At 35.8% G+C, this 17,436-nt stretch overlaps 1 protein-coding gene across 1 annotated transcript in view; it reads left to right on the top strand.

The window, feature by feature from the left end:
- The window catches only part of LOC117779828 (Down syndrome cell adhesion molecule-like protein 1 homolog), a 48,890-nt gene extending 32,323 nt beyond the window's left edge, over nucleotides 1-16,567 (top strand). Inside the window, exons 2-13 of the mRNA XM_034616150.1 lie at nucleotides 1,931-1,972; nucleotides 2,308-2,513; nucleotides 2,719-2,784; nucleotides 2,853-2,892; nucleotides 2,964-3,119; nucleotides 3,188-3,316; nucleotides 4,828-4,965; nucleotides 8,790-8,954; nucleotides 9,359-9,418; nucleotides 10,458-10,544; nucleotides 15,711-16,149; nucleotides 16,513-16,567. Coding sequence (XP_034472041.1) covers nucleotides 1,931-1,972; nucleotides 2,308-2,513; nucleotides 2,719-2,784; nucleotides 2,853-2,892; nucleotides 2,964-3,119; nucleotides 3,188-3,316; nucleotides 4,828-4,965; nucleotides 8,790-8,954; nucleotides 9,359-9,418; nucleotides 10,458-10,544; nucleotides 15,711-16,149; nucleotides 16,513-16,567 — 1,583 coding nt within the window. The remainder of the gene's footprint in view (nucleotides 1-1,930; nucleotides 1,973-2,307; nucleotides 2,514-2,718; nucleotides 2,785-2,852; nucleotides 2,893-2,963; nucleotides 3,120-3,187; nucleotides 3,317-4,827; nucleotides 4,966-8,789; nucleotides 8,955-9,358; nucleotides 9,419-10,457; nucleotides 10,545-15,710; nucleotides 16,150-16,512) is intronic.
- Nucleotides 16,568-17,436: the final 869 nt, after the last annotated feature.

Genomic DNA, 17,436 nt, shown 5'->3' on the forward strand with positions numbered 1-17,436 from the left:
TTTCTTAAATATTATTATATTATTATAAATTTTTATATATATAATGTATTAAAATTTCCATTATTTCTATAATAACATATACATATTTTTTTATGTGCATATTTTAAAATATATTTTTTTAATATTCCTAGAACAAATACAAAATGATTGCTATTGACTATTTCAACATATTAATTATTCCCTAGAAAAGTAAAATAATTGAATATGCGGCAGGGCCTCGTTTATCATATTGTATGAATGTCATTAAGATGTACATCCAAATTTATAAATAGTTGATGATATTAATTTTTTAATTTTATAATATTTGTTTTAAAATTCTCATTATTAAGGAATGACTTGTGTTCTAATAATGTATTGATAAGGTCTCTATTTTTTATTTTAAATTGGAAAATATCTCTCAAATAAAATGTAACTAGACATTTACAAAAACGGCCTTAAGAATACAATAGAGCTGGAGTATTTATTCGTTGAGAGACAACATATATATCTGTCAGCTGCTGTCGCCATCTGGAATTACGCAAATAGAATCACAGACAAATCGGCGTGCCAAGCTAAAAAGCTGATGAAAATCTGCTCATTAAATTGCAGCTCGACGCGCGAAAAACAACTTTTGAATGGCAGAAAGCTGCAAATGCAACCGTGACAGGTGAAATTGAAAGAAGGGTCGCTGTCCCATGCCAAAGAAAATAGGGAAAACTGAGCACCAAAACTATACGAAAAACGTGCTAAAACGTAAATCAACAGCGAAAATCGTGTTGAGCATTTTTCGTTGTCCAGAAAGCGCAAAAAAAATGAGAAGAGAAGGGAAAACACAGGCAAACGGTGAAAAGCATAAACAGTAGTTGCTGAAATGAATAGGGGAAGGGAGTTTGGGGGAGGGTTGAAAGTTGAAAAGTCCAGAGGGGATTGAAAAGTGGACACGGCTTTGCTGATGGCCAGTGGCAAGGGGGAGCACAGGAAAGTAGGAAAATGGGAAAGTACGGGCAACTTTTAAGCGCCTTTGCAGTTGTCTTGCTGCCGGATTGAGAGCAGGTCCTGCCACCTGCTGCCTGCCACCTAACTGCTGACACCCCGATGTCCGACGCTCGACTTTGCGAACGTAATTCAATATGCAATACCGTGTTAAAAGCTGTAAAAATGCTTAAGCGTTTTTCAATTTAGCAGTTTTATTTTACGAACATTCTACACATTGACCGAAATCAGATTTGCAGCAAACTCAAATTTCTTAAATGCTTTTGAAACATTTGGCAGTGGAGTTGAAGCTTTGGACACCGAAGCGTTTGGTTGGCGATAAAGCGAACACGGAAAAGCAAGCTGAGGTTGATGTCCTGCAAATTGTGAGAGCTATTGAGTATTTCATTACAGATTATAGTATATGACGAAAAAAAATAAATACAAATTCATTCGAAATTCACTCCCAATTTTTTTTCATATTAATTATTAATTAGTTGACTCAGTGAAATTTGAAAACACTTATATCATATTTTTTAATTCTTATAAATTTTTTAATAACAATTATTTTCCCACATTGCCCGGATTCCAAAATATTTTCTCTGTAGTATACGAGATTTTTTGTATTTTTCGCCAGGGGAAAACTGCAAACGTTGGCATTTTCTAGGAAAAACAATTAAACTTGAACTTTTGTAATAAAAACGAAGCAGCAAAAACTAAAAACACAGTGTGAAAATCGTCGTATCAGCAAAAATAAGGCGACAGCAACGGAGTCCACAGTTGGGAATGGGAATGGGAATGCGAACCAGGACACATGGCGCAAAGTTTTTGTCCAAGTTTTCGCTAATTAATTTTTATTTATTACGTATACGAAAGGGCAGCCAAAATGTTTTCCCAATGAAATTATTTGTCAAAAAAAAGAATTAAATAGAGAAAATAATTAAATTTTCTAACTGTTTGCCACTTTCTCTACCCGCAGGAAAACACTCTCGCGTAGAAACACAGCAAACGGCACAGGAAGGTAATTAATACGGTGACTTTTAGTATAACTTTTCAGTTTTATTTGTATTATATTTTTTTTTTTGGAGATTTTCCACATCGGGTCACTGCATTTTCACTGGGCTCACTGTATGTATGCGCAATATGGCGCAGTGCACCAGGGAGACCCAGTAAAAGTGGAAAGTGCGACAAAGTAATGTCAAAAGAATGCTCTGAAAATGTGCATTCCTTTTGCCATCGCTTTTGCTTTTATGAATGGGTACCACAAAGTCAAATGTGGGGCAAGCAAACTTTTAAGCAAATTAACTTTCCATTCCCATACCGATTAACTGACTACTCTCCTCTCGCTTGCCACAGATGCCGACATGCCACGCTTTGCTGAACCCATTGCCAATGTCACTGTGTCCATTGGACGGGACGCTCTGCTCGCCTGCGTCGTAGAGAATCTGAAGGGTTACAAGGTGGCCTGGGTGCGTGTGGATACCCAGACAATACTCTCCATACATCACAATGTCATATCGCAGAATAACCGTATTAGCTTAACTTACAATGATCATCGATCGGTAAGAACTATTTAATTATTAAGTTGCGTTTAAATAATAAATCAAATAAATAAGAAAGCTAAAAATTCATTCAAGGATACACAATATATTATTTTATTTTTAAAATAATATAAATTAAAGTCGTAATTAAAAAAAAAACACAAATTGATTAACGTTTTATTTCAACTCAATTAATCAATTGTAAATTTATTAAATGTAACTTTAGTGGTATTTGCATATCAAAGAGGTGGAGGAAACGGATCGTGGCTGGTATATGTGCCAGGTCAATACGGTATGTTTTTATTGCCATACCAACTTTAAGATATTTAACTTAATCCCGTATACTGTCACCCCTTTCAGGATCCCATGCGTTCAAGGAAAGGATACCTTCAGGTGGTCGGTAAGTACTTGCTCGACTTTGTGTGTTTGTCTCCCTTTTTTTACTTTTCTTTTCGCGCACTTAACTTACAGTGCCTCCCATGATTGTTGAGGGCATGACCAGCAACGATATGGTTGTGCGAGAGGGTCAAAATGTCTCATTGATGTGCAAGGCGCGTGGTTATCCAGAACCCTACGTTATGTGGCGTCGTGAGGATGGAGAGGAAATGTTAATAGGCGGGGAGCATGGTAAGTTGACAGTCCTCGATATTATTTTGTATCCCCTTCCATACTCACTAATCCAACCACACCAACAGTCAATGTCGTTGACGGCGAACTGCTGCACATCACCAAAGTAAGTCGACTCCATATGGCGGCATATCTGTGTGTGGCATCCAATGGAGTACCGCCATCGATTAGCAAACGGGTGCACCTTCGTGTTCAATGTGAGTAAACAACAATCGAAATTTCTTATAGACAATAAGTCTTCGATTAATCGACAATTATGAACAGGGACTTCATCTTATCATACACATTTTTACATAATATACTTATACGCTCAGATCGGAGATAAAATTGTTAAGAAAAGTGGAAGGGAATAAACTATCTTAACAGACAACTGACAGAATATTTATTTCATGACAGAAAATTTGTCTATTGCAATATAGTCATCCAGACAGTCTAACCATCTATTGAAGCTTTTTAATCTCTGATTTTTGGCAAATCGATCAAATGGATAAGCTAAATACTTTGGAATAAAGAATTAGAAAATAAACAAAAAAACTAATTGAGAAATGCAATAAAGCAAATGGTTTAATTAGTTCCTATTAAATATATATTTAAGGCAAACATTTTTATGTCTGATTTGATGTGAGATTGCAAATACTTAATTCTCTAAAAAGGGATCAATATTGAAGCTCAACAGTATTCGACTTTTAAGTAAACGTAAACACTTACAAGGTAAAGGTCAAGTAAAGGTCAGTCATAAGGTAAATCGATATGCAATTAAAAGCAAAACGAGTACCGATTTTAATGCAACAATCGCATAACGAATTCCACGTGCCAAGTTATACAATCCGTTTAGGGGCAAAAGTTTTATGCAATATTTATGTGCCATTTGGTCAAAGAGTGGAAATCCAGTTGGCCCATTTGTTTATTGCGTAAGATACACAAAAATAGAGCAGTCAACGTGTTCTTTGTCCCTCCCGTTTTACCCCAACCATACTGTTGCAGTTACGGGGCAATAACCGCAGCGTGTCCTCAACATTGGTACACAAAAGAAGGCCTAAAGGGGTTTGGCAGGTCCACGCACTTGTCCGAAAATCGACCATAGCTGCAGTCACGTTAAATTAATTTACCAGCTTGTGATTGTGTGTGCATACCTTTGTATGTGTGTGTGCTCATTTCGACTTGTTTGCGGGGGTGTTGTTTGTTTGTTTGTCTGTCAGTAGGTGTTATTTCGAGACCCAGCGCTGTGTACGTGGCGAAAATGCGTTGCCATTGCCGTCACAGCTATTGTTGTTACTGTCACACACTCACAGACACAATCACACACACAACACACACACACACACACACACACGCAGACACAATCACACACCTCAGTTGCTGTTGCAGAAACAAAAGCTATTTACACATACAGGCAGCACAATCTCACGCTTACAGGCGCACTTTTAATGACCGAATGCATTTTAATCCAAAAACAGTTTGCAAACTCACGTAAAATGCATGAGAAAGATGCTAGAAATGAAAATTGAATTGGGTCGGTATAGCTCGATGAAACATTTGACTTTATGACATACCGATCGAAATTATTTTTAAATGAAAATCAAATTTGCTCTGGAAATACTGAAAATCTATTATTAAATTATGTTTTCATTTATACACGTGTTTGCATTAAGCTTAATATATTCTTTGAATAATATTGAAATATACCAAATATTATATTTACTTTCAGTTCCTCCCATGCTCTCCATACCAAATCAATTGGAAGGTGCGTATTTGGGACAGGATGTGATGCTCGAGTGCCATACAGAGGCCTATCCAGCCTCGATTAACTATTGGACCACTGAACGTGGCGATATGATCATTTCAGGTAACTGAAACTTAAGTTACTTTAATTAAATCGATGTTGACCATATGTATGCTGTTTGCTGCTGCTCAAACAATAAACTTCAATAAAAATGTACTCTTAACCAAAATGAAATCCCACCCCGTCGGAACACTGTCAAGCATGAAACGGCTGTTCATTGTAGCCACGTTTATTATCCGAATAGCGATTGTAAATGAGCTTACAATGTAATCAAATTGACGCCCTGCCATGACCGTGGTCAAAACCCTGCCGCGGCTCAGCAGGCATTCAGAAAACAGTCATGTAAAATGGCAAAATTAAAAAATGAAAAAAAGTTAAGCTGCTGCCATTGGAGCTGCAATCACAGCTGAATTTGCTTTTGCAGCAACAACTATAAAGAAGCAAGAAAAAATTATCAAGCTATGATTGTGTAACTAAAATATACCCTGCAATAAATTTCACATTTCATATCTATATTTATTAATTTGAAATTGTGCGCATTACCCATACAAGTTCAGAGTAATAAAAAGTTGTTTTCATTACAATATTCATACAATAAACCTGTATACCCATTTATACAACATTTTAAATACAGGATATAAAAACAGCGAAGTCTATAAAATGGGCGCTTTCCTTTGTTTTTTGCATTACTCATACGCACTGAGTGACAGGCATTCAAAAAACTCGTCCTTTCATTCCATCACAAACTGTTGAGCTGTTAATGTCACATTGCATGGCTTTAAAGTACTATATTTATCTTTATTGTCCAAGATTTAACAATTGGTTCTTTAACAAAAACAATGTTTAAGATACATTTCAAGTTAATTAAACAACGCAGTCTTTAATTCAAATCAAAAAAGTCTGTAATTTCATTACCTTTATAACGAATTATCAATTTAAGGACTTCTCTCGTGTCTATTTAATTAAACAGTCCTACTTATAAGAGCATATATTATTAAAAGTTATATGACATACATTTCAATGTGGCTACCACAAGGGATTAGCCCCTTTCAATGACACTGAGTATTTTTGGGGAGCACTTCGATATGATATTCCTCTTAAATTCCAGAAATTACAAATTGAGCTGATTAAATTTAAAAATGGCCGACGATCAAACGCACACAATGCATTTAATTAACCACTGAGATCGAAATGCAACATAAATTAAGTATTATTAAAATTTAAGCGACCAATATTAATAAATAACATTGTGTTATGCTGACAAATTGACAAAAACACAATTGAAATAAATATAAGAAAATGCAACAAATGCGTTGGTATGAAATCGCTGAAATATTGTTTGACCGCGCATTGCGATGAAAATGTCCAAAATATTATTTTGTAGCGGAAATTATATTAACATAATCACATTGGCAAATATACGCAGAGATAGGCCCACATTTTAAAATGGGGAAACGGAGTTTCCCTCTCTAATTTCGTATGTATGCAAAAGTGCGTTATGCAAAAGGCGCCTAAAAGCATGCAACAGCAGGCAATGCAATCAACAGTACGATCAAACGGGCCGACACTGTATAATCCACACATTTCGACCAAATTGAAAACCAAAATAATTACCATGAACTCTTTGAGCCGCTTGGAAACTATGAAATCAATATTTATACGCGTTGTGTTTAGAAATGGAAAGCAAAAACCACAATATCACTGCGGACGGCAGTTCGCGTTAGTGACGAAAGCAGCACGAAGGGTGCGAAAGGCGACTAACAATATATACAGCTAAGTTGGAAAATTTGCTACGACTGTCCGATCAGATCAAGTTATATATTGATCGAAAGGTTCAGTCCTAACTTACAAAATGGCATACTAAAACTTTTTCTAATTCACCTGGGTCATGAGATACGGGGGTGTAAGTGGGAGGGGAAAAATTTAAATGATGGCATAAAATTGGCATTCGGCACTGTGCAAAAAGTAATTTTTATGTACAAATAAACTTACCCTTTTTGCCCACAGTGCACAATGCCAATTTTTGCTTTTTTTATTAATTTATATTTTTATTTAAAATTTTTATATTAAACTTAATTTTGTTCGTCAAAAAATTGGATATCAGAAATTTTGGGGATGAAATTGCTTTCGTCACTAGACTTTTACCTCGTGTAGAGGTTTTATTTGTGGGATACTTTTTAACGCCAAACACAAAAATAGTATTATAGAAAAGAATAGCTGAGCAATCTGAGTAGACGAAAGACAGTTAAATAGCATCTAATAAGCATATTTATCGCGGTAACATTGGAAATGAGTCATCAAATTTAGACTGAGACTAACATTCCTTTTTATGCTTAAGTGTCATTTGTTTGTTCGATATGGCGTAGAGGGAAGAGCTCATATGCCAAATTACGGTCAGGTATTAGGTTCGGAGAGACATTTCATATATACACACGCACAAGTAGATACAGAGACATAGGCAAACAAAACGCGAACTCAGATATCAGATATCGCCGACGAGCATGATGCATGGCAAACAGACGCCAAAAGTTTGGGTAATAAATTTTAAGCGATTTCTGAGCGAAACGCATAGAACTATTATACTATGTGGGTTTATGGGATATATGAAGAGAGGGTGGCCCGAAGAGAATGGAAAGTAAACTGAACACTTCTGAAAGCTATCTTTGACAAGTGACAATTTAAGATGAGTTTAATAATAATTTCGAATATGTTAATCATTTCATTATATTTAAAACACAATTTGTATTAACCTAATTAAGCTTGACATTTAGTACAAATATTACACATCAACTTGTCGGACAGCCCTCGGTACAACTGTCGCTAGCACATGCCATTTATCACAGGCATAGGCAAGCCAGGACAAGTATTTCTCACACACTGCAGCGAAAAAAAAAAAAATAAAGTAAAATAGAATAATAATACAAAGAAAACCAAGTTCTGTTTTATGTCCCAACATCGACGGCGGCATATTAAAAGTATAAAGTTGCTGCCAAGCTTCGTAGAAATCGCATATGTCGAGGTCGTTGCTGCTGCTGCTGCTGTTGATTATGAGTTAAATTATATATTTGCGTGTCAGAGGGGCTTATAAGGTTAGCATGAAAAGTATCTGGGGAAACTGCCTCGTCACAAAAGGTGACTGACTATACTATGATATGCCTGCATGTTTAGCGCCGTTGCCAAAAAGAATCTGAGAACCAAAGACATTTGTCACACACACACACACACACACACGAAGAGAACATCAATTGAAGCACAACATGGCGTATGAGTAACATGCGATATCGCCTTACACTGCGCCAAACAATCAAAGTGAAATTAAGTTTATATATTTATATTTAATGCTACTTACACGAGGCAATGCCAGCATTGGTATTTGTAATCGTAGCCTGTGCTAGACTGGCCTAGTCTGGATCTAAAAGTAGGCAGCACAAAAACAAACTTAAAGCCAAAAAAAAAAAAGAAAAAACGAAGGGAACATTGAACAAAAGTTTTTCTTTTAGATTTTCACTGATTAATGAGAAAAGTTGTAGTTCTTGTGGATAAAGAACTGGCGCAGTTTTAATTACACATACACGCAGCGCTAGAAACCAGGGACGGAGCACAATGAATCTAGGGAGAGACACAGGGTGTAATTAGTTTGAGTCGCCATTGAAAAGACAACTCGCTTTAATGCTCACACACACACACACACACACATAAAATGCAGGTGACATTAATTAATTGATTTTTCCTTTTTTGTACTTTTGTTTCCTACTTTGGATCTGCAGACTTTCGATCAAATGAACCGTTAGTTGGGATATTTTCCGCAACGAATTTAATGCTGCTTTAAATAAAATATATATATTTGCAACAATATAGTATGTCGCTCCTTCCTGTCGTACTTGCAGACACTTCCCGAGCTGGCGATAAATACGAGACCACATCAACCGTCAGTGGCTATACGAAATATATGAAGTTAAAAATTCGCGCCGTTGGACCAAATGATTTTGGCACCTATCGCTGTGTGGCAAAAAATTCACTGGGCGAAACGGATGGCAACATTAAGCTCGACGGTGAGTGACACTCCGACAGAACATTTTATATTCATTTTTTTAATCCTATTTTATTATTAATTGTTTAATTTATTGCAATTTATTTGAATGCATGCAAGTGCACAATATGTGTAAAAAATTCCAGCACTTTTTGTTCATTTCATTCGTCACTTTTAAAGTAGACTTGCATTGTACAGTTTTTAATTTGTTGCTCATTTTTCTTAACTGTCGTTTGAACAATAAAATGTTGTAAATAGGTTTTATATTCCATAGGAATATTGGTCAAGAAAAAATGGAAGAATCAATCGCCTTTTTTACAAACAATTATTGTTAAATTTTACTATAAATTATTCCAATATTTATTTAATATAATCCCAACTAGATAAATTTCTACATAAATCTAATATTGTTATCTTCTTTCTCAGAAATGCCCACACCAACGACTGCAATTATATCAGAAATGGCCATGCTAAATCGCAGTTATGGTGAGTTTAACTAGATTAAACAAGATAAATATATTGAATATGTTAAGAATTCATTTTCATTTGTATTTATAATTCGATAAGCACTAGCTCACTCACTCAACCTCGTATGCGTTCAATAGTTGAATACTCTGATAATGATCATTTTATAACTTTCTGCACCGCAATCATCATCAACAGCACCTAAAGAATGCCTTAAATCTCAAAAAATATTAAGAAAATCATCAAACTCATCAAGCTTAAGGAATTGATATTAAATATTGTTAGTTTATCTGCTACAGCAACTGCTCGTAACGTCTTTAAATGAATGCTTGAGAGCTTAAAGTGTGTCTCTACTGTATCCGATACTTTCGTTCCACCAGAAAGTGACTATAATCAACGCGAATAGCACGAAATACTCGTACTTAACAGAAACTGACCGACAAACTTGAAATTCTGACGGTTAGTTAAACAGTCTTCAGGGGTCTGAAGTTCCCCTCTATTACCACGATGACTCCTCTCATCGTACAAGACAGCTTGCATGCAATTTCTGTGTACATTTTTGCTTGTTTTGCCATATTTATGTTCTCTCTTTCTCTCTGTGTGTTCTTTGTTTTTGTTGCCGCTCCACAGACGGCTATTAAATGCAAATAAATGCAAAAATTAAATAAAAATACCTAGAAAACCATTACGTATATATGTATATTCATTTTTCTATGGTTTCTCTCTCTCTCTCTCTCTATCTCTCTCTTATTTGTTTTTTTTTTTCGGTTTTCTCCTTTTCAACGCTCTCAACATTCTTTTGAATATTTCTTTCATGTTACGCCTTTCTTGAAAAAAATATAAATAAATAAATAAAAATAATAAACAAAACTCCAACAAAACAACCAACAATAACAAACCGCCATTATTCATGTACCGTCTTGTCGATGTGCTAAACCCGCTCTACAATTTTCCCTTTCTCCTTCTCTCTTTGACTGACTCTTGCTGCATAAAATTATTCGCAAAATATAAATAATAAAACAACAACTACAACGACAACGACAACTTCACATTGCAAAAGATGGCAAGAGACGTCATAGAAATAAATTTGAGTCGGCTAACGCTTTGCCTGATTACGGGGTTGAGGAGTGGCGTGACGGTGCTCAAGGTAAGTATCCGCTACGAGTATACCCTGCCCTTACCCTTTTCACTTTTCACTCCACATCTTGCATCTTTAGACGAGTTACCACTGTATCTACTGTGCGCCTTTTTATGCCCCTCTGTGCACTTTTTCATAATTTGCACATTGCATAGCTCCTCTCATCGTTTTCATCTATAGTAGTTCTCGTGTCGCTCTCATCGTGTTGCAGTTTCTTTTCATCCACTTGTGGAAAATTTTCATATTTCAAGTGCGTCGCCTTTGGCTTTCCCGCGTATTGCCAGTTGCCTTACGAGAAATACTAAACTTATAATAGTAATAAGCATTTGCACTGTGGATCCTCTTGGCCTTTTGTTTGGCGCCAAGTGTTTAGCGCAAACGTTAAAAATTAATTAAATTTCCTCTTGCAAAATGACGTTTCCATTTATCACTGTTGTTTTCGTATTTTGTATTTCACAATTTCTCTATTCTATTTCCTTGCCTCGTGGCTGCCACGGTCACAGCTTCTCAGTTGTTGTCACCATCGTCTTGACATCTTTTATTTAAAAAGAAGCACAGAAAAGACAAGAAAAATGAGTTGATAAAAGGAGGCTCAGAAAGAGTTCGACTACTAATTAAAGTAACATTCGCAAGCACTTCCCTATACTGTAAATAAATTTCTGTGTCATAATCTCGACTTACAGCTGAGTTGAAAAGATTTATAGAGTATCGCCATTATGCTTTGTTGCACTCACAAAATTTACAATGTAGCTTTAGTCAATGTATTCATTGAAATTATGTAAAAAAAAAAAAACCGTAGTGCAAAAACCTTTAATAATATCCAGCTTTAAAAGAACTTGTCAAAAAGAACAAAAAAGATATGTTAAAGAAATACATATCCAGTTAAACGCAGCAGAAGAGAAATGACACAAACAATGCAAAAAGTGAACAAGATGACAGCCCGCATGCTTCACATCAAACCGACCACAAAAGCTAACCAACAAATTGTGGGGGAAATGGGAAGCGGAGTGGAAGCAGGCAGGAGGGAATGTGGGGATGTGGGTGTGAGGTGGCAACTCACCCAGAAAACTGCAACCACAAAACACAACCTAGCAACAATTTATTTTTGTATTTCTATTTTCATTTCAAATGCACGCCAGGCACTCGAACCGAGAAATTTGTCGAGTTTGTGAATGTTTCACACCCAAAAGCATATGTGTGTGTGTTCGATGTGTGTGTGTGTGTGTGTGAGATTCTCTTTTAGCCAGTCAAATAAATCTGCAGCAATAAAAATGCCATCAATCGCAAAATGCAACAACAACAAGGGCAAAGCAGCTTAAATGTTGATTGACAGTGACATTGTGACGTTGTCAATACCAATAACCTCGTTCAGTTAGCCAGACTGACTGGCTGACAGACAGGCAGTCAGCCATAGAGCACGCGTATCCTGTGCACGTGTTCCACACAAAATTCCTGAACTGCACAACAAATGTTGTCACAAATAAGTTGAAAAGAACTCGCAACAAATTAGCCATAACAAGCGTGTTATTCTATTGTGGCTTTTCATATTTTTGGTGCACCACTTTAATCTCTATCCAGAGAATCGCTGCACAGCCAAACATTTTCACTGGCAAAAATGTTGATTGCATTTAAAATGCAATTATTTAAGGCACGCGTCCGTAAAATGCCGTTCAACCGACTGCACTAATGAACTGGATACGCATTGTGCGGGACAGAAGTGAAGAGGACAGAAGTGAAAAGCCAGGCTGGTTGTCTGGGAAAAAGTCTGTCTATGCAGAGTCGATGATCCAAATGGGAAGACTCACAGACAAAGAGACGGAGAGACAGACAGACGCAGTCGTGCATTCCAAGTGCCTTTACAATGAAAACACAAAAGGATAACACACATTCTTTGAATATATTAGATCCTAAGGTGTGTGCGTGTGAGTCTGTCTATCTGTCTGTCTTTGAATATGTGACTGAATGTGTGTGTTATCAGAATCAATTTTATTGATTCAGTTTTTACGTTGGCTTTAAGAAGCATTGAATTCTAAAAAGTAAAGTACTCACATTAGAAGGGTGTGCTCGACTATGATTTACCCTGTGTCCAGTCCTAAAATACGCTAAGGTCGAATGGGTAAATATTTTCTTGACCAAGCGGTTGTCAAAATCCATACAAATTGATCCACTTTAATACATATAAATATGTACATAAATACATATTAAAATTCATTCAAAACTCAAAAATTAACAAATGCATCTTGCAAGCTTCGAGCACTAGATGGCGACAATGTTAGTTTCCCTGAATCAAAATGTGGTGATTAGATCCTTGAATAAGTTATATGTTTATTACCCCTTTATAATAAAATTATCAGAATAAATCAAAATATATATATTTTTATATATAAATACCTGTTACAATGAAAGCTGGTTTGGTATGTCATTTACATACATTTTCATAACCTTATAATACCTATATTCAATTGCTGCAGGGTATAAATTACAAAAATCGTTGTTCAGAATATTGGTTTTTTTTCAGCAATTGTAGACGGGGTTGCGAAAAATTTAAATTCAAATAAAACAAACGATTTTGATTTAAGCCTCGACAAAAAAAATAAAGCCAAAAGAAAGCGTTGCCACAAAATAGAGCACAAAATGCCTTTCTGATTGATTTGCGATTGACAGTTTTGACGTTGAGATATCAACGCTTTGTTTTTGGCTTTTCTTTTATTATTTTTTTTTGCAACGTCGCAGCTTATAAATAAAATATCAAACACAATGAGTGTAGGGTACGGCAACGGCAGATCAGAGATGAGGCTAAAGGCGAAGCTGACAATCGAAGCGAGAAATGCGTACAATATAGACGAGATTTATTTATTGCCTAGCATTGGCACTGGAATGAAATATGTCATCAAAAATTGACTAAATGTCATATTGACACCTTTTTGAATGTGTTCTCAATCAAGTGTAAATGCGGGTATTCACAAAGACACCCACATGAACTCTTACACTCGCCCTTAAACCCATTCCTTATATTTATGTCGGTAACATTAATCAAAGGGCAATGAGTATTTCCGTTTATACTCGTATTGTGCTTAGAGCATAAAAACAAACAGTCCATAAAGATGTGGAAATACTCAAAGAAGTATAAGTGGGTGTGTGTGGGTGTGGCTGAGTGTGTGTGTCTATTCACTTGATGCTCTGAAAAAGCCTTTAAGTTTGGTTTATTGGAAATGCTTGGGGTATTTCAAGTAACTTTATTTGGGCTGCGGCACATCCATCACTTTATATTTATGACTTTGACTGTGGTAAGAACAACAACTACAACAATTGTCCAGTAACACAAGAGCCAATAAGACAAACAACATCAAAAAGAGCCACACAGGAAAATCAATGCAATGTGCGCTTAAATACCACTTTGTTGTTATTTATGACGCCAGTTGATGAAAGTCAAATGCCAAAGATTAAAAGCAGATAAAATATATTTAATAGCCCCCATATGTACATCTACCAACAAGCAGTAGTGAGTGTATGAGAGTGTGAGTGTCCTGCACTGTGTTCAACTGGTGATTGAATTCAGATCAAACAAGACTATGAATGGTAACAGTGAAGTGTTGGTTAAATGTTGATGGGAAACCAAAGGATGCTTTATGTTTTAAAATTAAATTTAAAGCCAGTTGGTACCCCCAATTAATTTGTATCTCTATACTCATTTTAACTTTGGAAAGTGCACTGGGCGTTATTATATGCAGCCTTTTCAAATCACTACAAATCAATTCAACTGAAAATTTTGAAAGATTAGAATAATAAAGTATATTTTGCTGTTAATACTTAAAAAAATAATTAATAGGGTATATGGTATCTTAAAATAATATTAAATATTATAAATAACATTAAAAATATAAAATATTATACCAAGAACTAAAAGAAACTAAATCACAGATGATGATTGTAAGACGGATAATGGATAAACTTTTATCGAGCCTAAGATTAAAAGAAAATGTGAGCTTTGCACACATTTTGTAATAAATTGAAAATCGATTTTTAAACATTTGAAGTGTATAATCATTGAGGGAACTTTTAATCACTTTGGAATCACTGTAGATGCCACACATATATCAAACATTGACATGCGGTCAACAGAGTGCGTTCAATGACGTGCATATAAGCCAAAAACAACAACAGCAAAAGCAAAATCATCAAAGAATTACCAGTGGAACAGAAAGCAGGAGAAAAGGGACAGCACTCAATCAACCCTGGGACAGCGAGAAACGCTGTCCATGCTTGGGTACATTGACTGGCAGCCCTATAAAGACTCACAGAAGCACCCAACTTGATAAAAAATGTTGTCAAGTAATCGCTGTCGAAATGCTCTTCGAATGCATTGAAGATGTAAAGACGCAGACAATGATGTTGTAAAAAAAAGACAGAGAAAGAGAACTGGAAGGATAATGTGTTTATAGATAGGGTCGTGTGGCAAGTAAAAGATGTCAACAGGGAGCACAGCGAGGGGCAGATATTGTTAGAATTTACTTAAGTGGGGAAGACCTATAAATAAAGCCATAAGCCATAAAGATTGTCAAAAGCCGGAAAGAACATGGATGGTGTATGATGTCAACTGAAGTTATTTCTTTGTCAGCGAGAAAAAAGTAAATTTCATTTAAAAACATCACTCAGCAAATTTTATGTCGATTAAGTCACTAATTAGAATGAGTAACTTTACCTATTATCTCTTCATTTTCTCTTATACAAATATAATAGACTCTTGTGACGAAAAAGCGTATACACTCCCATTAAATGCACACATTTTATTTTATTGATATTTGCAATTAAGCATCAAAGCATTATCTAAAATTCTACAGTCTGTTTTGGGGTTTATAAGTTAAATATTTTCGTGCAAGCATCACTTGGCCAAACCGCAATGGAAAATCAATAAATTAAGAAGCAATACTCGTATAGCCAGTCAAAGCAAAAGGAACTATTAAATGCACAGCACACTTTTCGTCCGCCGGTAGCAATTTATTTTTATGCCCCCTTGATGTATCCAATGTATTCTGATGCCAAATGCCACATTTTGGCTTTGTTAAACGCGCAGAATAAATGAAAATCTAAACCCGACTAACCAGAAACTGATTACTACTAAGCCCATACTCATACTCTCTCACCAACTTTGTCCCCTTCTTTTTCGATTTGCAGGCAACCATCATGCTGGCAACAGTGGCGATAACAATCAAACGCCCGTACGTAATCCGCCCGGAGCATTTCACAATTCTGCAGGCTCACTGGCACAGCATAATCTACTTGGTAAAATAATGCGCGGCATTAAAACGCAATCATTTGGGATTTTCAAACGTTTATCGAGTTATTTGCCAGCGGCGCTGCTAACGTCGCTGCCACAGTTGCCATCGCTGCCACAACTGCCAACATTGCCAATTCGGTGGCGTATGAGTAATATGAAAAACCAGGCCCAGCCACAGTATACACCGGAGACTGTTGTCATCGCGCAGCCAACAAACATAACCAACAGCATCTGCCAAAGGACAGCCGACTCCTGTAACACCAACAACAGCAGTAATAAATGGTCTTGGCAACAAGAGCTACGCATATTTCACATTGCTCATACGCCGCGTGTGGCGTCAGTGCAAAAGCAATGCCAATGGCCGATGCTCATTTGCATAGTAATATTAGCTGGCATTTTTGTTGCCACCGATGTTATGCCAAAGTTGTTGTCGTTGCTACTGTTGTTGTCGTTGTTGCTACTATTGCTACATTTTATCGGCAGCCGCATCGCATTTTCTATTAGTGCGACGCATAGGCAACATTTAGTGTTAACGTTTTGGGCCGTTGGTAATAAGCTTGCCGCATTGTTGCCGCAAATTTATACAAGTAGAGCTACACCAACAACAGCGCTAACAGCAGCCCAGCCAAACACGTTCTCTGTACTTTGCCTTCAAAGGTATTTAAGATGAAATCAAATAATTGCAAAAAACTCATTTAGAGCACAACAGTATCAAGAACAACAACAAGAGCGTGGAAAACAGAATCAAACATAGACGAGTAAGAAACACTATAAAGTAGAGAATGAAATGCCAATAGAATCACTGCATACCCAAATCAACCCATAGCCAATATTGTACTTGCTTGTAAGAACTCCTCCATATCGCACATAAATAAATGTATAGATAAGATGTGTTTATGACAGAGCGTAAATTGAAAGTCCTGTAATATATATATATATATATGTATTCTCATTTGTATCATTCACTTTACGTGGTCTACTGTTAATTAAACTAACAGTGAGTGCAATTGGCATTACAAGTTTTCTAAATTTGTAATTGCCAATCAGAAAACTAAATGGATGCAACTTGATTTTCATGTCGTCCTCTAAGTGCATTCGCTTTGCGCCAAAGTGAGCTAAAGTGATCAATTGTATGATTAAAAAAATTAATTGATTTTCTAAATTAACATTTGATTCTGAATTTCTAATAAATATTATTATAATATATTTAAAAATTGATTAATCAAATCAAAATTTTTTGTAAAGATTCAAAATACAAAAAATTTCAGCTTTGATAAATTTGAAAATATATCACAGACTAATTCCATAAACAGTGAAAATGTTCAATCACCCGCATCCAGAATCCAGTCTTAAGATATTCTGCCGTAGTTGGTAAAATATTTTGATCAACGCATTAACAGTTTCTTTAAAATATTTACAACTTTTTTTAATTATTTCAAAAACCTTTGTACGCATTTCCTAACTTTGAATTCAATTTTAGTAAATGTAAAACCCGAAGTTCGATCATCTTAATAAAATTATGCTTCTCTTTAAATTCTCAAAATTACGAGCATTTTAATACTTATTTACCTCTTACGAATTGCCCAACGCCAATTTCTGATGAAATATTGAACCAATTACAGA

Source organism: Drosophila innubila, assembly GCF_004354385.1.
Source record: "Drosophila innubila isolate TH190305 chromosome 2L unlocalized genomic scaffold, UK_Dinn_1.0 4_B_2L, whole genome shotgun sequence".
In the NCBI taxonomy this organism is placed as follows: Eukaryota; Metazoa; Arthropoda; class Insecta; order Diptera; family Drosophilidae; genus Drosophila; species Drosophila innubila.